Source organism: Tachyglossus aculeatus, chromosome 8 (genome assembly GCF_015852505.1).
Source record: "Tachyglossus aculeatus isolate mTacAcu1 chromosome 8, mTacAcu1.pri, whole genome shotgun sequence".
Classification (NCBI taxonomy): domain Eukaryota; kingdom Metazoa; phylum Chordata; class Mammalia; order Monotremata; family Tachyglossidae; genus Tachyglossus; species Tachyglossus aculeatus.
The window spans coordinates 39,654,443-39,676,200 of NC_052073.1; the positions used below are offsets into that span (position 1 = coordinate 39,654,443).

The 21,758-nt window shown below is 53.1% G+C and overlaps 1 protein-coding gene across 2 annotated transcripts in view; it reads left to right on the forward strand.

The window, feature by feature from the left end:
- Positions 1-21,758, forward strand: part of LOC119931532 (ubiquinol-cytochrome-c reductase complex assembly factor 1) — a 68,949-nt gene that overhangs the window by 17,431 nt on the left and 29,760 nt on the right. For both annotated transcript variants that reach the window (XM_038750287.1, XM_038750288.1), the window contains exon 6: positions 3,787-3,895. In XM_038750287.1, coding sequence (XP_038606215.1) covers positions 3,787-3,895 — 109 coding nt within the window. The remainder of the gene's footprint in view (positions 1-3,786; positions 3,896-21,758) is intronic.

Consider the following 21,758-nt stretch of genomic DNA (forward strand, 5'->3'; position numbering starts at 1 on the left):
CACCCCCCCCCCCGAGAGAAGCTAATATTTGCCGGGTCCCCGGCAGCCCGGCCTCCGCTATCTCCGCGGCCCCCGCCAGCCGGCGCGGAAAGCGGCCTCTCCCCGCCGCTGTTTTAGGAACGTTTGACATTTACGTAAAAGCGGTCGGAGCTGGGAGAGGCCGTGGTTCTCCCGGCTGACGTGCCGGGCCTCCCCCGGGACAAGACATTTAACACCTCTGCCGGTGTTTTTCCCCTCCGTCCGCGACACGCGTCGCCAGGAAAAATCTCCCCTCTGGGCTCACGTTACGCGCCGGGGGGATGTCGGGCCGGCCGCGGCCGTCAATCCGCGGGAAGGCCGCTGCTCCGACCGGACCGTGGGACGGACTGATTTATGTGTAACCTCCCCAGCGCTCAGGACAGCGCTTGGCACATAGTGGGCGCTTAAGAAGTGCCACCTTGATCATTATTATTATTACAGGGCACTTAGGAGACGTCCCCTCTGAGACTCTTCCGGTCGGCTGTGCGCGGGACACCTGACCTCACGCTTGGGACGCGGCTTAGAGAAGCAGCACGGCTCGGGGGGAAGAGCCCGGGCTTTGGACTCAATCAATCAATCAGTCGTATTTATTGAGCGCTTACCGTGTGCAGAGCGCTGTGCTAAGCGTTTGGGAAGTCCAAGTTGGCAGTATATATATATATATATACTTATTATATATAGTATATAGTATATATACACTTACTATATATAGTATATATATATTTATTTGTTATTATTATATACTTATATATATACTTATTATATATAGTATATAGTATATATACTTATTATATATGTTATATAGTATATAGTATATAGATGTATATTTATTTGTTATTATTATATGTATTTATTGAGCGCTTACCGTGTGCAGAGCACTGTACTAAGCGTTTGGGAAGTCCAAGTTGGCAGTATATATATATATATATATATATATATATATATATACTTATATATATATATATATATATATACTTATTATATATAGTATATAGTATATATACTTATTATATATAGCATATATATTTATTTGGTGTTATTATATACTTATATATGTGCTTATATATAGTATATAGTATATATACTTATTATATATATTATATAGTATATAGTATATAGATATATATTTATTTGTTATTATTATATGTATTTATTGAGCACTTACCGTGTGCAGAGCACTGTACTAAGCGTTTGGGAAGTCCAAGTTGGCAGTATGTATATATATATATACTTATATATATATACTTATTGTATATAGTATATAGTATATGTATACTTATTATATATAGTATATAGTATATATACATATATATTTACTTATTATTATATACTTATATATATACTTATTATATTTAGTGTATAGTATATATATACTTATATATTATATAGTATATAGTATATATATATTTATTTGTTATTATTATATGTATTTATTGAGCGCTTACTTTGTGCAGAGCACTGTACTAAGCGCTTGGGAAGTCCAAGTTGGCAATATATATATATATATATATATATATATATATATACATATATATATATATACACGATTGATTGAACATATAGAGACAGTCCCTACCCAACAGTGGGCTCACGGTCTAAAAGACTGTGGTCAGTCAGAGGTCACGGGTTCAAATTCCGGCCCCGCCAATTGCCAGCTGGGTGACTTTGGGCAAGTCCCTCCACGTCCCTGGGCCTCAGTGACCCCAGCTGGAAAATGGGGATTAAGGCCGCGAGCCCCCCGTGGGGCGACCTGATCACTTTGTAACCTCCCCAGCGCTTAGGACAGTGCTTGGCACATAGTAGGCGCTTTAGAAGTGCCGCCTTTATTGTTATTATTATTATTGGGAGAGGACGGTAGAGTTAGCAGACCTCCGGGAGCCGACGGGGCGCAGAGCACTGCGCTGAACGCTCGGGAGAGTCCAGTAGATAGAAACTTGGGAAGCTTAGTCGCCCGTGTCCGGAGCGCCGGCCGAGCTCTTTGGAGAGGGCGGTGGAATCGGCGGACGCGGGGCCTGCCCTCAAGGAGCTTAGTCTACTGCGGGTAGAGCACTGTGCTGAACGCTCGGGGGGCACGGTAGAGGGGCACGACCCCCACCCTCAAAGGGCTTACGGTCTTCTGTGGCGTGAGCACTGACCGAGCTCTTGGGAGAGTACCCTAGAATCAGCAGGCACGGTGCCTGCCCTCAGGGAGCTTACCCTTGACTGTGTTTAGAACCCCCCGAGGGAGCGCTTGGGGGAGAGAAGCCGCGTGGCTCAGTGGAAAGAGCCCGGGCTTTGGAGTCGGAGGTCTTGGGTTCGAATCCCGGCTCTGCCACTCGTCAGCTGGGTGACTCTGGGCAGGTCACTTCGCTTCTCTGGGCCTCAGTGACCTCATCTGTACAATCTTTATTGAGCGCTTACTGTGTGCAGAGCACTGTACGAAGCGCTGTACAATGAGAAGCAGCGTGGCTCAGTGGAAAGAGCCCGGGCTTTGGAGTCGGAGGTCGTGGGTTCGAATTCCGGCTCCGCCACTCGTCAGCTGGGTGACTTCGGGCAAGTCGCTTCTCTGGGCCTCAGTGACCTCGTCTGTACAATCAGTCAGTCGTATTTATTGAGCGCTTACTGTGTGCAGAGCATTGTACGAAGCGCTGTACAATGAGAAGCAGCGTGGCTCAGTGGACAGAGCCCGGGCTTTGGAGTCGGAGGTCGTGGGTTCGAATCCCGGCTCCGCCACTTGTCAGCTGGGTGACTCTGGGCAAGTCACTTCGCTTCTCTGGGCCTCAGTTCCCTCATCTGTACAATCAGTCAGTCGTATTTATTGAGCGCTTACTGTGTGCAGAGCACTGTACTAAGCGCTGTACAATGAGAAGGAGCATGGCTCAGTGGACAGAGCCCGGGCTTTGGAGTCGGAGGTCGTGGGTTCGAATCCCGGCTCCGCCACTCGTCAGCTGGGTGACTTTGGGCAAGTCACTTTGCTTCTCTGGGCCTCAGTTCCCTCATCTGTACACTGAGAAGCAGCGTGGCTCAGTGGAAAGAGCCCGGGCTTTGGAGTCGGAGGTCATGGGTTCAAATCCCGGCTCCGCCACTTGTCAGCTGTGTGACTTTGGGCAAGTCACGTCACTGCTCTGGGCCTCAGTTCCCTCATCTGTCCAATGGGGATTAAAACAGTGAGCCCCATGTGGGACAACCTGATCACCTTGTAACCTCCCCAGCGCTTAGAACGGTGCTTTGCACTTAGTAAGCGCTTAATAAATGCCATTATGATTATTATTACAAGGGGGATGAAGACTGTGAGCCCCCTGTGGGACAACCTGATCGCCTTGTAACCTCCCCAGCGCATAGAACGGTGCTTTGCACATAGTGAGCGCTTAATAAATGCCGTCATTATTATTATTATTATTATTATTATTATTATTATGGGTTCAGTAGAGAAAGTACACACAATCCCTGCCTTCTTTTAGACTGTGAGCCCACTGTTGGGTAGGGACTGTCTCTCTATGTTGCCAATTTGTACTTCCCAAGTGCTCTGCACATAGTAAGCACTCAATAAGTACGATTGATGATGATGATAATATGATTGATTGGGCTAAGCGGGAGGGCCACGGGGGGTGTGCATGACAGAGGAGAGGGGTTGGGGGGACCTGATGCGAGTCTGTGGCGTTCCCCCCCAGCCCTCCGCGGGACGCGCCCGGTCCGGATGAAGGGGGAAGGCCGCGGTCGGCCTTTGAGGGGGAGGGAGGCCTTGGCCTGACGTGAGTCTGGTGTTCCTCCTCTTCCGTTCCCGCTCAGGATGTGCCTGGTCCGGATGAAGCAGGAAGGCCGGGCCGGGAAGTATATGTGCCGTACCATCGTCCACTTCATGTGGGAGGACGTGGAGCAGCGCGGCCGAGTCATGGGGGTAAGTGGCGCCGGCGGCCGGGGCGAGGGGGACCCCGCAGGCCCGGGGCAGGAGACCCTCGCCCCGCTCCCGGCCGGACGGCCCCCGTTTCGAATCCTGGAGGCCGAGCGGGAGCCCCGGAACGGCCGGGGGACATCCGGAGGGTCACTCGGGCCGGGGGTCTACGCCGCCACCCCCGCGGCCGTCTGGCGGAGGCTCCCGAGACGCGGGCACCGATGCGAGGGTGTTCCCCTATGGTGGGTGCCACCCGGGGCTCCGCTCGCCTGCCCGGGCCCGGACTCGGCAGAAGCAGCGTGGCTCAGTGGAAAGAGCCCGGGCTTGGGGGTCAGAGGTCATGGGTTCCAATCCCGGCTCTGCCGACGGTCAGCTGTGTGACTCTGGGCAAGTCACGTAACTTCTCTGGGCCTCAGTCCCCTCATCCGTAAAATGGGGATGAAGACTGGGAGCGCCGCGTGGGACAACCTGATCACCTTGTAATAATAATAATAATAATAAGGATGGCATCTATTAAGCCCTTACTATGTGCAGAGCACCGTTCTAAGCACTGGGAAGGTTACAAGGCGATCAGGTTGTCCCATAGGGGGCTCACAGTCTTAATCTCCATTTTAATTAATTAATGATGGCATTTATTAAGCGCTTACTATGTGCCAAGCACTGTTCTAAGCGCTGGGGAGGATACAAGGTGATCAGGTTGTCCCACGAGGGGCTCGCGGTCTTAATCCCCATTTTCCAGATGAGGGAACTGAGGCCCAGAGAAGTGAAGCGACTCGCCCAAAGTCACCCAGCTGACAGTTGGCGGAGCCGGGAGTTGAACCCATGACCCCTGACTCCAAAGCCCGGCCTCTTTCCACCGAGCCACGCCGCTTCTGCCGAGTCCAGGTCCAGGGTTCTCTAACCCCCCAGCACTTAGAACAGCGCTTTGCACGTAGTAAGCGCTTAACAAATACCATCATCATCATCACCATCAAATACCACCATCATCATAATTATTATTATTATCCCCGCCTGGCGAGGATGGGTGCCAACCCTCCCCGCCTCGGGGTTGCGGGCAAGCGGAAGGCTCGGAGCCGGAAAGTGGGCAAGGGCAGGTCGGCGAGGGTCACGTTTGCATGTGGGAAGGGAGGCCGGAGGTCCGATCGCTCTCCATCTTCCTCCCGGTATCTCTTGACTTCCGACCGATTGGCCTTCTCCCGTCCCTCTCCTTCTCCCGCCCGCTGACCTCCGGATCCAACCCTGCTTTCCAGCTTCCTCCCTTCGGGCCACCTCCTCTTCCCGGATCGTCCCCCTCCCGCCCCCGGGCCTCATGGTCGGACCCGTTCGGTCCCCACCTTCCGATCGCTCCCGGGAGGCCCGGATTTCCCGCTCGTCCCTTTAGTTGGATATCCATCCCGGGGCCGCTGGATCGCGGAGTCCCCGAAACCGGGGACCGGCCACCTCTCGTCCTCGGTTTGGCTACTCCCGAGCACCCGCCACGGTGGTCCGCACCTCGGTGGCCCCTGGCCGGGAGGCCCGGCGTGTGTGGGCCGGGATTGAGGCCGGGGGTCATCTGGGGGTGGGCCCTCCCCAGACCTCCGCTGGTTGCGGCCTCCGCTCCCGTGGCCACCGCGCTCTGCCTTGGCGAAGCCACCCTGGGCCGCTTCCTCCCCGGGCCCCGCTCCTCCGGCCCGTCTGCGTTTCTCCTGAAACTTGCGTCACTCCTGGAAATTCCGCAAATGCCGACTTCTCCCCCGGTCCCCCGGCCAGCTAGGGCAGGGGCCGCCCCCGGCCGCCCTCAGACCGGCGTCCGGCTCGCCCGGGTTTGGGGGCCGTGAGAGGCGGGTGGGTCGCGGGGAGGCCGGGAGAGGGGAGCTGCGGGGAGAGGCGGCATTCCCCGGCCGGAAGGTGGAACGGACTCGGGAAGGGCAAGGGAAGCCCGGGTTCGCCGGGGGCATCTCCCGCCAGGCCCGCGCCCTCCTTTCGCGCCGAAAACCCGAGGTCGCCCGTCGGCCCTGGGCTCGCAGCTGGGGGACCCCTTCCCACGGGACTCTGTGGGACCGGTTCATCCATCCCGGGACCCGCGGATTCCCGGATCTTCCGCGCTCCCGGCCCCGTGTGGAATTCCTTTCCCTTGGCTCCAGCTTGGGCAGCCGTGCCCCCGGGCCGGGACCCCCGCCCCGCCACGGCCCGGCGACCGGGCCGGTTTCCGCCGCGCCCCTCGCCGGGGGTCCGAGGCGGTCAGCCTCCAGGTGCGCCCCGCTCGGCGGCCGGCCGGGGCCCCTGACTTCATTTTTCCACTCGTGGCCTTTGGAGCAAACCGAAAAACAAACATGGAAATTGGCTGGAGGCGGCAACCCCGGGTGTTAATAGTAACGACTTCCCCCCGGGCCGCCGTGCCAGGCCCCTCGGCCACCTGGCCGCTCACAATGGGCAGCTTGAGCGCGGGCCGGGCGGGGACGGGGATTGGGGCCGGCGAGCCGGGGGGGCTCCTCAGGAGGGTCCCGGGGGTGGAGGCCGGACGCCTTCGCCTCGCGGAAGGGTCCGGGGGGCCGGCCCGCGGTCCGGAGCGGCGGGGGCGGTCACCCGTCGCCCCATCGCCAAGGGCTTGCCCGTCTCGGGATGGGGGTGAGGCCCGGCCGCGCCGGCTTTCGTTCCTCGTTCGGGCCTCGGGCGGCGGCAGACAGAGACGCCGTTGTCATGGGCGCCCGTCTCTGGGCCGTCCAGCCCAGCCCCACCTGTCTGCTGGACGCCCATCCAAGGGCCGGCCCGCCCCGCCAACGGGGGCACCTTGGGGTTCGCCCCGGCTTGGTTCGGTATATGTTGCCATCTTGTAATAATACTACTAATAATAATGTTGGTATTAAGCGCTTACTATGCGCAAAGCACTGTTCTAAGCGCCGGGGGGAACACAAGGAGATGAGGCGGTCCCATGTTGCCGGACGCCCGTCCATGGGCCGGCCCGCCCCGCCAACGGGGGCACCTTGGGGGTCGCCCCGGCTTGGTTCGGTATATGTTGCCATCTTGTAATAATACTAATAATAATAATGTTGGTATTAAGCGCTTACTATGCGCAAAGCACTGTTCTAAGCGCCGGGGGGAACACAAGGAGATGAGGCGGTCCCATGTTGCCGGACGCCCATCCAAGGGCCGGCCCGCCCCGCCAACGGGGGCACCTTGGGGGTCGCCCCGGCTTGGTTCAGTATATGTTGCCATCTTGTAATAATAATAATAATAATAATGTTGGTATTAAGCGCTTACTATGTGCAAAGCACTGTTCTAAGCGCCGGGGGGAACACAAGGAGATGAGGTGGTCCCATGTTGCCGGACGCCCATCCAAGGGCCGGCCCGCCCCGCCAACGGGGGCACCTTGGGGTTCGCCCCGGCTTGGTTCAGTATATGTTGCCATCTTGTAATAATACTAATAATAATAATGTTGGTATTAAGCGCTTACTATGTGCAAAGCACTGTTCTAAGCGCCGGGGGGAACACAAGGAGATGAGGCGGTCCCATGTTGCCGGACGCCCATCCAAGGGCCGGCCCGCCCCGCCAACGGGGGCACCTTGGGGTTCGCCCCGGCTTGGTTCAGTATATGTTGCCATCTTGTAATAATAATAATAATAATAATGTTGGTATTAAGCGCTTACTATGTGCAAAGCACTGTTCTAAGCGCCGGGGGGAACACAAGGAGATGAGGTGGTCCCATGTTGCCGGACGCCCATCCAAGGGCCGGCCCGCCCCGCCAACGGGGGCACCTTGGGGTTCGCCCCGGCTTGGTTCAGTATATGTTGCCATCTTGTAATAATAATAATAATGTTGGCGTTTGTTAAGCGCTTACTATGTGCAAAACACTGTTCTAAGTGCTGGGGGGAACGCAAGGAGATGAGGTGGTCCCATGTTGCCGGACGCCCATCCAAGGGCCGGCCCGCCCCGCCAACGGGGGCACCTTGGGGTTCGCCCCGGCTTGGTTCGGTATATGTTGCCGTCTTGTAATAATAATAATAATGTTGGTATTTGTTAAGCGCTTACTATGTGCAAAGCACTGTTCTAAGCGCCGGGGGGAACACAAGGAGATGAGGCGGTCCCATGTTGCCGGACGCCCATTCAAGGGCCGGCCCGCCCCGCCAACGTGGGCACCTTGGGGTTCGCCCCGGCTTGGTTCGGTATATGTTGCCATCTTGTAATAATAATAATAATAATAATAATGTTGGTATTTGTTAAGCGCTTACTATGTGCAAAGCACTGTTCTAAGCGCCGGGGGGAACACAAGGAGATGAGGTGGTCCCATGGGGGGCTCACAGTCTGAATCCCCATTTTACAGATGAGGGAGCTGAGGCACGGAGAAGTGAATAGACGTGCCCAAGGTCACACAGCAGACCTGTGGGGGAGGTGGGATTCGAACCCATGACCTCTGCCTCCCAAGCCCGCGCTCTTTCCACTGAGCCACGCTGCTTGTACTTCCCAAGCGCTTAGTCCAGTGCTCTGCACACAGTAAGCGCTCAATAAATATGATTGATGATTGATGATGATACAGTGCTCTGCTCACAGTAAGCGCTCAATAAATATGACTGATGATTGATTGATTCAGTACTAGTAGTACTAGAGGAGCAGCGTGGCTCAGTGGAAAGAGCCTGGGCTTTGGAGTCGGAGGTCATGGGTTCGAATCCCGGCTCCGCCACATGTCTGCTTGTGTGGCCTTGGGCAAGTCACTTCACTTCTCTGAGCCTCAGTTACCTCATCTGGAAAATGGGGATTAAGACTGTGAGCCCCCCCCGCGGGACAACCTGATCACTTTGTAGCCCCCCCCCCAGCGCTTAGTACAGTGCTTTGCACATAGTAAGCGCTTAATAAATGCCAACATTATTATTATCATTATTATTGGTAGTAGTAGAACCAGCGTGGCCTAGTGGAAAGAGCCCGGGCTTGGGAGCCAGAGAACCTAAAATAACGATGGCGTTTATTAAGTGCTTACTATGTGCCAAGCACTGTGCTAAACGCTGGGGAGGTTCCAAGGTGATCAGGTTGTCCCACGGCGGGGGGGCTCGCGGTCTTCATCCCCATTTGACAGATGAGGGAACTGAGGCCCGGAGAAGTACTGTACTAAGCGCTTAGTGCAGTGCTCTGCACACAGTAAGCGCTCAATAAATACGATTGACGATGATGAAGTGACTCGCCCGAAGACACACAGCTGACAGTTGGCAGAGCCGGGATTCGAACCCGTGACCTCTGACTCCAAAGCCCGGGCTCTTCCCCCTGAGCCACGCTGCTTCAGGACCCGGGTTCTAATCCCGGCTCCGCCGCCTGGCCGCTGCGGGACCTTGGACGGGTCGCTTCCCATCTCCGCGCCTCGGTTCCTCCATCTGTAAAATGGGGGTGAAGACCGTGAGCCCCGTGTGGACAATAAATACGATTGAGTGAATGAATGACAGGGACTGTATCTTTAATAATAATAACAATGGCATTTAATAGCTTACTATGTGCGAAGCACTGTACTAAGCGCCGGGGAGGTTACAAGGTGATCGGGTTGTCCCACGGGGGGCTCACAGTCTTCATCCCCATTTTCCAGATGAGGTCACTGAGGCACAGAGACGTGACGTGACGTGACTCGCCCAAAGTCGTCATCATCATCATCAATCGTATTTATTGAGCGCTTACTATGTGCAGAGCACTGTACTAAGCGCTTGGGAAGTACAAATTGGCAACATATAGAGACAGTCCCTACCCAACAGTGGGCTCACAGTCTAAAAGTCACACAGCTGGCGGTTGGCGGAGCCGGGATTCGAACCCGTGGCCTCTGACTCCAAAGCCCCGGCTCTTCCCACTGAGCCGCGCTGCTTCTCTGACCCGATTTTTTTTTTTAAATGGCATTTATTAAGCGCTTACTATGTGCAAAGCACCGTTCTAAGCGCTGGGGAGGTTACAAGGCGATCAGGTTGTCCCACGGGGGGCTCCCAGTCTTCATCCCCATTTTCCAGATGAGGTCACTGAGGCCCAGAGAAGAGAAGTGACTTGCCCAAAGTCCCACAGCTGACAATTGGCAGAGCCGGGATTCGAACCCATGACCTCTGACTCCAAAGCCCGGGCTCTTTCCACTGAGCCGCACTGCTTCTCTAGGCTTCTCTCAGGGCTTAGAACGGTGCTTTGCACATAGTGAGCGCTTAATAAATGCCATTAAAAAAAAAAATTATCCGATTATCCTGTGTCTTCCCCAGCGCTCAGTGCGGTGCGTGCGCCTCGGTTCCTTCATCTGTAAAATGGGGGTGAAGACGTGGACGCTTAGCAAATACCACAGTGATTATTATTACTGGTGAACGGCGGGGCCTCGGCTGTGGCCTCCTCTCCCGCGCCCTGATCGATCAATCGTATTTATTGGGCGCTTACTGTGTGCAGAGCGCTGTACTAAGCGCCTGGGAAGTCCAAGTTGGCAACATAGAGCCAACAGCGGGCTCACAGGACTGCCCCAGGACGAACGCGCCCTCCGATGACGGTCAATCAATCAATCAATCAATCGTATTTATTGAGCGCTTACTATGTGCAGAGCACTGTACTAAGCGCTTGGGAAGTACAGATTGGCAACGCATAGAGACAGTCCCTACCCAACAGTGGGCTCACAGTCTAGTCGTGGGGTTAGTGAAGCGCTTACTACGCTCCAGGCGTCGGAACGGCCAGGAGGTAGTCGGGCCCGGGCCCACCCAAAGCTCGCAGTCTGGGGGGTTTTCAGTCCCATTTTACAGATGGGGAAACCGAGGCCCGGAGAAGTGAAGTGACTTGGCCCAGGTCCGGCAGCAAGCAGGAAACCGGGAGGGGGATCCGGCCCCCCATGGATGTCGTGGTGCTCTGGTGTGACTTTTTAGGGTATCTATTAAGCGCTTACTATGTGCCGGGCACCGTTCCGCGCACTGGGGTAGATGGAAGCTAATAATAATAATAATAATAATAATAATAATAATAATAATGGCATTCGTTAAGCGCTCACTATGTGCAAAGCACTGTTCTAAGCGCTGAGGAATAATAATACTAATAATAATGGCATCTGTTAAGCGCTCACTATGTGCAAAGCACTGTTCTAAGCGCTGAGGAATAATAAGAATAATAATAATAATGGCATTCGTTAAGCGCTCACTATGTGCAAAGCACTGTTCTAAGCGCTGAGGAATAATAATAATGGCATTCGTTAAGCGCTCACTATGTGCAAAGCGCTGAGGAATAATAATAATGGCACTTGTTAAGCACTCACTATGTGCAAAGCACTGTTCTAAGCGCTGAGGAATAATAATACTAATAATGGCATTCGTTAAGCGCTCACTATGTGCAAAGCACTGTTCTAAGCACTGAGGAATAATAAGAATAATAATAATGGCATTTGTTAAGCGCTCACTATGTGCAAAGCACTGTTCTAAGCGCTGAGGAATAATAATAATAATAATGGCATTTGTTAAGCGCTCACTATGTGCAAAGCACTGTTCTAAGCGCAGAGGAATAATAATAATAATAATGGCATTTGTTAAGCGCTCACTATGTGCAAAGCACTGTTCTAAGCACTGAGGAATAATAATAATAATAATGGCATTCGTTAAGCGCTCACTATGTGCAAAGCACTGTTCTAAGCGCTGAGGAATAATAAGAATAATAATAATGGCATTTGTTAAGCGCTCACTATGTGCGAAGCACTGTTCTAAGCGCTGAGGAATAATAATACTAATAATGGCATTTGTTAAGCGCTCACTGTGTGCAAAGCACTGTTCTAAGCGCTGAGGAATAATAATAATAATAATAATGGCATTTGTTAAGCACTCACTATGTGCAAAGCACTGTTCTAAGCGCTGAGGAATAATAATACTAATAATGGCATTTGTTAAGCGCCCACTATGTGCAAAGCACTGTTCTAAGCGCTGAGGAATAATAATAATAATAATAATGGCATTCGTTAAGCGATCACTATGTGCAAAGCACTGTTCTAAGCGCTGAGGAATGATAATACTAATAATGGCATTCGTTAAGCGCTCACTATGTGCAAAGCACTGTTCTAAGCGCCGAGGAATGATAATAATAATAGCATTCGTTAAGCGCTTACTATGTGCAAAGCACTGTTCTAAGCGCTGAGGAATAATAATAATAATAATAATGGCATTTGTTAAGCGCTCACTATGTGCAAAGCACTGTTCTAAGCGCTGAGGAATAATAATACTAATAATAATGGCATTCGTTAAGCACTCACTATGTGCAAAGCACTGTTCTAAGCGCTGAGGAATAATAAGAATAATAATAATGGCATTTGTTAAGCGCTCACTATGTGCAAAGCACTGTTCTAAGCGCTGAGGAATAATACTAATAATGGCATTCGTTAAGCGCTCACTGTGCAAAGCACTGTTCTAAGCGCTGAGGAATAATAATGATAATAATAATGGCATTTGTTAAGCGCTCACTATGTGCAAAGCACTGTTCTAAGCGCCGAGGAATAATAATAATAATAATGGCATTCATTAAGCGCTCACTATGTGCAAAGCACTGTTCTAAGCGCTGAGGAATAATAATAATAATAATAATGGCATTTGTTAAGCGCTCACTATTTGCAAAGCACTGTTCTAAGCGCTGAGGAATAATAATACTAATAATAATGGCATTCGTTAAGCACTCACTATGTGCAAAGCACTGTTCTAAGCGCTGAGGAATAATAAGAATAATAATAATGGCATTTGTTAAGCGCTTACTATGTGCGAAGCACTGTTCTAAGCGCTGAGGAATAATAATAATGGCATTCGTTAAGCGCTCACTATGTGCAAAGTGCTGAGGAATAATAATAATGGCATTTGTTAAGCACTCACTATGTGCAAAGCACTGTTCTAAGCGCTGAGGAATAATAAGAATAATAATAATGGCATTTGTTAGGCGCTCACTGTGCAAAGCACTGTTCTAAGCGCTGAGGAATAATAAGAATAATAATAATGGCATTTAAGCGCTCACTATGTGCAAAGCACTGTTCTAAGCGCTGAGGAATAATAAGAATACTAATAATGGCATTTGTTAAACGTTCACTATGTGCAAAGCACTGTTCTAAGCGCTGAGGAATAATAATACTAATAATGGCATTCGTTAAGTGCTCACTATGTGCAAAGCACTGTTCTAAGCGCTGAGGAATAATAATACTAATAATGGCATTCGTTAAGCGCTCACTATGTGCAAAGCACTGTTCTAAGCGCTGAGGAATAATAGTAATAATAATAATGGCATTTGTTAAGCGCTCACTATGTGCAAAGCACTGTTCTAAGCGCTGAGGAATAATAATACTAATAATGGCATTCGTTAAGCACTCACTATGTGCAAAGCACTGTTCTAAGCGCTGAGGAATAATAAGAATAATAATAATGGCATTTGTTAAGCGCTCACTATGTGCAAAGCACTGTTCTAAGCGCTGAGGAATAATAATAATAATAATGGCATTTGTTAAGCGCTCACTATGTGCAAAGCACTGTTCTAAGCGCTGAGGAATAGTAGTAATAATAATGGCGTTTGTTAAGCGCTCACTATGTGCAAAGCACTGTTCTAAGTGCTGAGGAATAATAATAATAATAATGATAGTAATGGCATTTGTTAAGCACTCACTATGTGTAAAGCACTGTTCTAAGCGCTGAGGAGGATTGTGGCCGACTTGTACTTCCCAAGCGCTTAGTCCAGTGCTCTGCACACAGGAAGCACTCAATAAATGCGATTGAATGAATGAATGAATGTTAGGTAGGGACCGTCTCTCTGTGTTGCCAACTTGTACTTCCCAAGCGCTTAGTCCAGTGCTCTGCACACAGTAAGCGCTCAATAAATACGATTGAATGAATGAATGAATGAATGTTAGGTAGGGACCGTCTCTCTGTGTTGCCAACTTGTACATCCCAAGCGCTTAGTACAGTGCTTTGCGCACAGTAAGCGCTCAATAAATACGATTGAATGAATGAATGAATGTTAGGTAGGGACCGTCTCTCTATGTTGCCAACTTGTACTTCCCAAGCGCTTAGTCCAGTGCTCTGCACACAGTAAGCGCTCAATAAATACGATTGAATGAATGTTAGGTAGGGACCGTCTCTCTGTGTTGCCAACTTGTACTTCCCAAGCGCTTAGTCCAGTGCTCTGCACACAGTAAGCGCTCAATAAATACGATTGAATGAATGTTAGGTAGGGACCGTCTCTCTGTGTTGCCAACTTGTACTTCCCAAGCGCTTAGTCCAGTGCTCTGCACACAGTAAGCGCTCAATAAATACGATTGAATGAATGAATGAATGTTAGGTAGGGACCGTCTCTCTATGTTGCCAACTTGTACTTCCCAAGTGCGTAGTCCAGTGCTCTGCACACAGTAAGCGCTCAATAAATACGATTGAATGAATGTTAGGTAGGGACCGTCTCTCTGTGTTGCCAACTTGTACATCCCAAGCGCTTAGTACAGTGCTTTGCGCACAGTAAGCGCTCAATAAATGCGATTGAATAAATGAATGAATGAATGAATACAAGGTGATCAGGTTGTCCCACGTGGGGCTCACAATCTTCATCCCCATTTTCCAGATGAGGGAACTGAGGCACAGAGGAGTTAAGTGACTCGCCCAAAGTCACCCAGCTGACAAGTGGCGGAGCCGGGATTTGAACCCATGACCTCTGACTCCAAAGCCCGGGCTCTTTTCACGCTGCTTCTCAGGTTGGACACGGTCCATGTCCCACGTGGGGCCCTCACAGTCCCCGTTTCACAGAGGAGGGAACTGAGGCCGCGGGCCCGCTGTCGGGTAGGGCCCGCCTCTCTATGTTGCCAAATTGTGCTTCCCAAGCGCTTAGTACAGTGCTCTGCACACTGTAAGCGCTCAATAAATACGATCGAATGAATGAATGAGGCCCAGAGAAATGAAGTGACTCGCCCAGGGTCTCACAACAGGCAAGTGGTGGAACCGGGATTGGAATCCGGGGCCTTCGGGCACTGAATGTTCGCCCCACCTTCAACCCCACGGCGCTTATAAAGAAGCAGCGTGGCTCAGCGGGAAGAGCCCGGGCTTTGGAGTCAGAGGCCATGGGTTCAAATCCCGGCGCCGCCCCTTGTCAGCTGGGCGACTTTGGGCAAGCCACTTGGCTTCTCTGGGCCTCAGTGACCTCATCTGGAAAATGGGGGTGAAGACTGGGAGCCCCCCGTGGGACAACCTGATCACCTTGTAACCTCGCCAGCGCTTCGAACAGTGCGTGGCACATAGTAAGCGCTTAATAAATGCCATTATTATTATTATTATTATTACGGGCATAGCTGGAGATTAATTCATGGGAATGTCTGTCTTCCCCTCGGGAGCATAAGCTGAGGAACAGGGAACGTGGCTACCTGTTGTATTGGACTCTCTCAAGCGCTTCATAAGCGCTTAGTAATAATAGTAATAATAATAATGATGGCATTTATTAAGCGCTTACTATGTGCAAAGCACCGTTCTAAGCGCTGGGGAGGTTACAAGGTGATCAGGTTGCTCTGCACACAGTAAGCGCTCAATAAATACGATTGATTGATCAGGTTGTCCCTCGGGGGGCCCCCAGTCTTCATCCCCATTTTCCAGATGAGGTCACTGAGGCCCGGAGAATAATAATAATGATGTTGGTATTTGTTAAGCACTTACTATGTGCAAAGCACTGTTCTAAGCACTGGGGGGAACACAAGGAGATGAGGTGGTCCCATGTGGGGCTCACAGTTTTAATCCCCATTTTACAGATGAGGGAACTGAGGCACAGAGAAGTGAAGTGACTTGCCCAAGGTCACACAGCAGACATGTGGGAGAAGTGAAGTGACTTGCCCAAAGTCCCCCAGCTGACAATTGGCGGAGCCGGGGTTTGAACCCACGACCTTAGAGAAGCAGCATGGCTCAGTGGGAAGAGCCCGGGCTTTGGAGTCAGAGGTCATGGGTTCGAATCCCGGCCCCGCCACACGTCTGCTGTGTGACCTTGGGCAAGTCACTTCTCTGGGCCTCAGTTCCCTCATCTGGAAAATGGGGGTGAAGACTGTGAGCCCCACGTGGGACAACTTGATCACCTTGTATCCCCCCCACAGTGCTTAGAACGGAGCTTTGCACATAGTAAGCGCTTAACAAATGCCATTATTATTATTATCATTATTATTATTATTATTATTATTATTATTATTATTATGACCTCTGACTCCTAAGCCCGGGCTCTTTCCACTGAGCCGCGCTGCTTCTCAGTAAATATCAATCAATCAATCAATCGTATTTACCATTATTATTATTATTATTATTACGACCTCTGATTCATAAGCCCGGGCTCTTTCCACTGAGCCGCGCTGCTTCTCAGTAAGTATCAATCAATCGTATTTATTGAGCGCTTACTGTGTGCAGGGCACTGTACTAAGCGCTTGGGAAGTCCAAGTTGACAACATAGACGGTCCTTACCCGACAGCGGGCTCACAGTCGAAAAGGGGGACGATGAGAACGGGCCAAGCGGAGCGATGGGGTTGGGGTTGTGCCCCCCCAGATGCCCTCCGACCCCGCGGTGACCTCCTCCTCCCTCTCCAATCAATCAATCGTACTTATTGAGCGCCTACAGTGTGCAGAGCACTGTACTAAGCGCTTGGGCAGTCCAAGTTGGCAAAACCGACCCCACGGTGACTTCCGGAGCCGGAGGGTCGTGCCCGGTTGCCCCCCACCAGTGGGCCCTCCGACCCCGTGGTGACCTCCTCCCTCTCCAATCAATCAATCGTACTTATTGAGCGCCTACAGTGCGCAGAGCACTGTACTAAGCGCTTGGGAAGTCCAAGTTGGCAACATAGACGGTCCTTACCCAACAGTGGGCTCACAGTCAAAAAGGGGGACGATGAGAACGGGCCAAGCGGGGGGTTGGGGTTGTGCCCCCCGCCAGCGGGCCCTCTGACCCCGCGGTGACCTCCTCCTCCCTCTCCAATCAATCAATCGTATTTATTGAGCGCCTACTGTGTGCAGAGCACTGTACTAAGCGCTTGGGCAGTCCAAGTGGGCAAAACCGACCCCACGGTGACTTCCGGAGCCGGAGGGTCGAGCCCAGTTGCCCCCCACCAGTGGGCCCTCCGACCCCGTGGTGACCTCCTCCCTCTCCAATCAATCAATCGTACTTATTGAGCGCCTACAGTGCGCAGAGCACTGTACTAAGCGCTTGGGAAGTCCAAGTTGGCAACATAGACGGTCCTTACCTAACAGTGGGCTCACAGTCAAAAAGGGGGACGATGAGAACGGGCCAAGCGGGGGGTTGGGGTTGTGCCCCCCGCCAGCGGGCCCTCTGACCCCGCGGTGACCTCCTCCTCCCTCTCCAATCAATCAATCGTATTTATTGAGCGCCTACTGTGTGTAGAGCACTGTACTAAGCGCTTGGGCAGTCCAAGTCGGCAAAACCGACCCCACGGTGACTTCCGGAGCTGGAGGGTCGAGCCCAGTTGCCCCCCACCAGTGGGCCCTCCGACCCCGTGGTGACCTCCTCCCTCTCCAATCAATCAATCGTACTTATTGAGCGCCTACAGTGCGCAGAGCACTGTACTAAGCGCTTGGGAAGTCCAAGTTGGCAACATAGACGGTCCTTACCCAACAGTGGGCTCACAGTCGAAAAGGGGGACGATGAGAACGGGCCAAGCGGGGGGTTGGAGTTGTGCCCCCCGCCAGCGGGCCCTCCGACCCCGCGGTGACCTCCTCCTCCCTCTCCAATCAATCGTATTTATTGAGCGCCTACTGGGCGCAGAGCACTGTACTAAGCGCTTGGGCAGCCCAAGTCGGCAAAACCGACCCCACGGTGACTTCCGGAGCCGGAGGGTCGCGCCCGGTTGCCCCCAACCAGTGGGCCCTCCGACCCCGTGGTGACCTCCTCCCTCTCCAGTCAATCAATCGTACTTATTGAGCGCCTACAGTGCGCAGAGCACTGTACTAAGCGCTTGGGAAGTCCAAGTTGGCAACATAGACGGTCCCTACCCGACAGCGGGCTCCCAGTCGAAAAGGGGGACGATGAGAATGGGCCAAGCGGGGGGTTGGAGTTGTGCCCCCCACCAGCGGGCCCTCCGACCCCGCGCTGACCTCCTCCTCCCTCTCCAATCAATCAATCGTATTTATTGAGCGCCTACAGTGCGCAGAGCACTGTACTAAGCGCTTGGGCAGTCCAAGTCGGCAAAAGCGACCCCACGGTGACTTCCGGAGCCGGAGGGTCGCGCCCGGTTGCCCCCCACCAGTGGGCCCTCCGACCCCGTGGTGACCTCCTCCCTCTCCAATCAATTAATCGTACTTATTGAGCGCCTACAGTGCGGAGAGCACTGTACTAAGCGCTTGGGAAGTCCAAGTTGGCAACATAGACGGTCCCTACCCGACAGCGGGCTCACAGTCGAAAAGGGGGACGATGAGAACGGGCCAAGCGGGGGGTTGGGGTTGTGCCCCCCGCCAGTGGGCCCTCCGACCCCACGGTGACCCCCTCCTCCCTCTCCAATCAATCAATCGTATTTATTGAGCGCCTACTGTGTGCAGAGCACTGTACTAAGCGCTTGGGCAGTCCAAGTGGGCAAAACCGACCCCACGGTGACTTCCGGAGCCGGAGGGTCGTGCCCGGTTGCCCCCCACCAGTGGGCCCTCCGACCCCGTGGTGACCTCCTCCCTCTCCAATCAATCAATCGTACTTATTGAGCGCCTACAGTGCGCAGAGCACTGTACTAAGCGCTTGGGAAGTCCAAGTTGGCAACATAGACGGTCCTTACCCAACAGCGGGCTCACAGTAGAAAAGGGGGACGATGAGAACGGGCCAAGCGGGGGGTTGGGGTTGTGCCCCCCGCCAGCGGGCCCTCTGACCCCGCGGTGACCTCCTCCTCCCTCTCCAATCAATCAATCGTATTTATTGAGCGCCTACTGTGTGCAGAGCACTGTACTAAGCGCTTGGGCAGTCCAAGTTGGCAAAACCGACCCCACAGTGACTTCCGGAGCTGGAGGGTCGAGCCCAGTTGCCCCCCACCAGTGGGCCCTCCGACCCCGTGGTGACCTCCTCCCTCTCCAATCAATCAATCGTACTTATTGAGCGCCTACAGTGCGCAGAGCACTGTACTAAGCGCTTGGGAAGTCCAAGTTGGCAACATAGACGGTCCTTACCCAACAGTGGGCTCACAGTCAAAAAGGGGGACGATGAGAACGGGCCAAGCGGGGGGTTGGGGTTGTGCCCCCCGCCAGCGGGCCCTCTGACCCCACGGTGACCTCCTCCTCCCTCTCCAATCAATCAATCGTATTTATTGAGCGCCTACTGTGTGCAGAGCACTGTACTAAGCGCTTGGGCAGCCCAAGTCGGCAAAACCGACCCCACGGTGACTTCCGGAGCTGGAGGGTCGAGCCCAGTTGCCCCCCACCAGTGGGCCCTCCGACCCCGTGGTGACCTCCTCCCTCTCCAATCAATCAATCGTATTTATTGAGCGCTTACTGTGTGCAGAGCACTGTACTAAGCGCTTGGGAAGTCCAAGTTGGCAACATAGACGGTCCCTACCCGACAGCGGGCTCCCAGTCGAAAAGGGGGACGATGAGAACGGGCCAAGCGGGGGGTTGGAGTTGTGCCCCCCACCAGCGGGCCCTCCGACCCCGCGGTGACCTCCTCCTCCCTCTCCAATCAATCAATCGTATTTATTGAGCGCCTACTGTGTGCAGAGCACTGTACTAAGCGCTTGGGCAGTCCAAGTCGGCAAAACCGACCCCACAGTGACTTCCGGAGCCGGAGGGTCGAGCCCAGTTGCCCCCCACCAGTGGGCCCTCCGACCCCGTGGTGACCTCCTCCCTCTCCAATCAATCAATCGTATTTATTGAGCGCCTACAGTGCGCAGAGCACTGTACTAAGCGCTTGGGAAGTCCAAGTTGGCAACATAGACGGTCCTTACCCGACAGTGGGCTCACAGTCGAAAAGGGGGACGATGAGAACGGGCCAAGTGGGGGGTTGGGGTTGTGCCCCCCGCCAGTGGGCCCTCCGACCCCGCGGTGACCTCCTCCTCCCTCTCCAATCAATCAATCGTATTTATTGAGCGCCTACTGTGTGCAGAGCACTGTACTAAGCGCTTGGGCAGTCCAAGTGGGCAAAACCGACCCCACAGTGACTTCCGGAGCTGGAGGGTCGAGCCCAGTTGCCCCCCACCAGTGGGCCCTCCGACCCCGTGGTGACCTCCTCCCTCTCCAATCAATCAATCGTACTTATTGAGCGCCTACAGTGCGCAGAGCACTGTACTAAGCGCTTGGGAAGTCCAAGTTGGCAACATAGACGGTCCCTACCCAACAGCGGGCTCACAGTCGAAAAGGGGGACGATGAGAACGGGCCAAGCGGGGGGTTGGGGTTGTGCCCCCCGCCAGTGGGCCCTCCGACCCCGCGGTGACCTCCTCCTCCCTCTCCAATCAATCAATCGTATTTATTGAGCGCTTACTGTGTGCAGAGCACTGTACTAAGCGCTTGGGCAGTCCAAGTCGGCAAAACCGACCCCACGGTGACTTCCGGAGCCGGAGGGTCGCGCCCGGTTGCCCCCCACCAGTGGGCCCTCCGACCCCGTGGTGACCTCCTCCCTCTCCAATCAATCAATCGTATTTATTGAGCGCTTACTGTGCGCAGAGCACTGTACTAAGCGCTTGGGAAGTCCAAGTTGGCAACATAGACGGTCCCTACCCGACAGCGGGCTCCCAGTCGAAAAGGGGGACGATGAGAACGGGCCAAGCGGGGGGTTGGAGTTGTGCCCCCCACCAGCGGGCCCTCCGACCCCGCGGTGACCTCCTCCTCCCTCTCCAATCAATCAATCGTATTTATTGAGCGCCTACAGTGCGCAGAGCACTGTACTAAGCGCTTGGGCAGTCCAAGTCGGCAAAACCGACCCCACGGTGACTTCCGGAGCCGGAGGGTCGCGCCCGGTTGCCCCCCACCAGTGGGCCCTCCGACCCCGTGGTGACCTCCTCCCTCTCCAATCAATCAATCGTATTTATTGAGCGCCAACGGTGCGCAGAGCACTGTACTAAGCGCTTGGGCAGCCCAAGTGGGCAAAACCGACCCCACGGTGACTTCCGGAGCCGGAGGGTCGGCACGTTCCCGGAGTCGGGGGGGACTCGCTCGGCCGGGCCGGTCACCTTGGCCGGAGAGGTCACCGAGGAGGCCCCGGCCCCGCGGGGCGGGGAACTGGCGTAGACGCCCTCCCCGAAAGGTTGCGGCCATAAAGAGGGTCTTGTTCGCATCCGAGGGCCTCGCGGCCGGGAGCTTTTCACGGGGTGGCGTTGTTTATTTTACATGTAATTTGGCACTTGGTGCGCTCTTAAACCGTTGGCACGCCACCGTTTAACTGTTGCGCTGCCACCGAGGCGACCGGCGGGACCCCGGGGCGGCCGGCGGTGGGGAAGAGACACGGGGGCCTTGGGCCTGGTGGACTGAAGAGGCCTGGGTTCTTAGGCCGGCTCTGTCCTCCTAATCATAGTAAAAATAATGGTAATAATAATAATAAAGGCATTTATTAAGTGCTCACTATAATAATAGTAATAATAATGGCATTTATTAAGCGCTTACTATGTGCAAAGCACTTTTCTAAGCGCCGGGGCAGATACAAGGTAATCGGGTTGTCCCATGAGGGGCGCAAAGCGCTGTTCTAAGCGCTGGGGAGGTTACAAAAATAATAATAATGATGTTGGTATTTGTTAAGCGCTTACTATGTGCGAAGCACTGTTCTAAGCGCCGGGGAGGTTACAATAATAATAATAATAATGTTGGTATTTGTTAAGCGCTTACTATGTGCGAAGCCCTGTTCTAAGCGCTGGGGAGGTTTTAATAATAATAATATTGTCGGTATTTGTTAAGCGCTTACTATGTGCGAAGCCCTGTTTTAAGCGCTGGGGAGGTTTTAATAATAATAATATTGTCGGTATTTGTT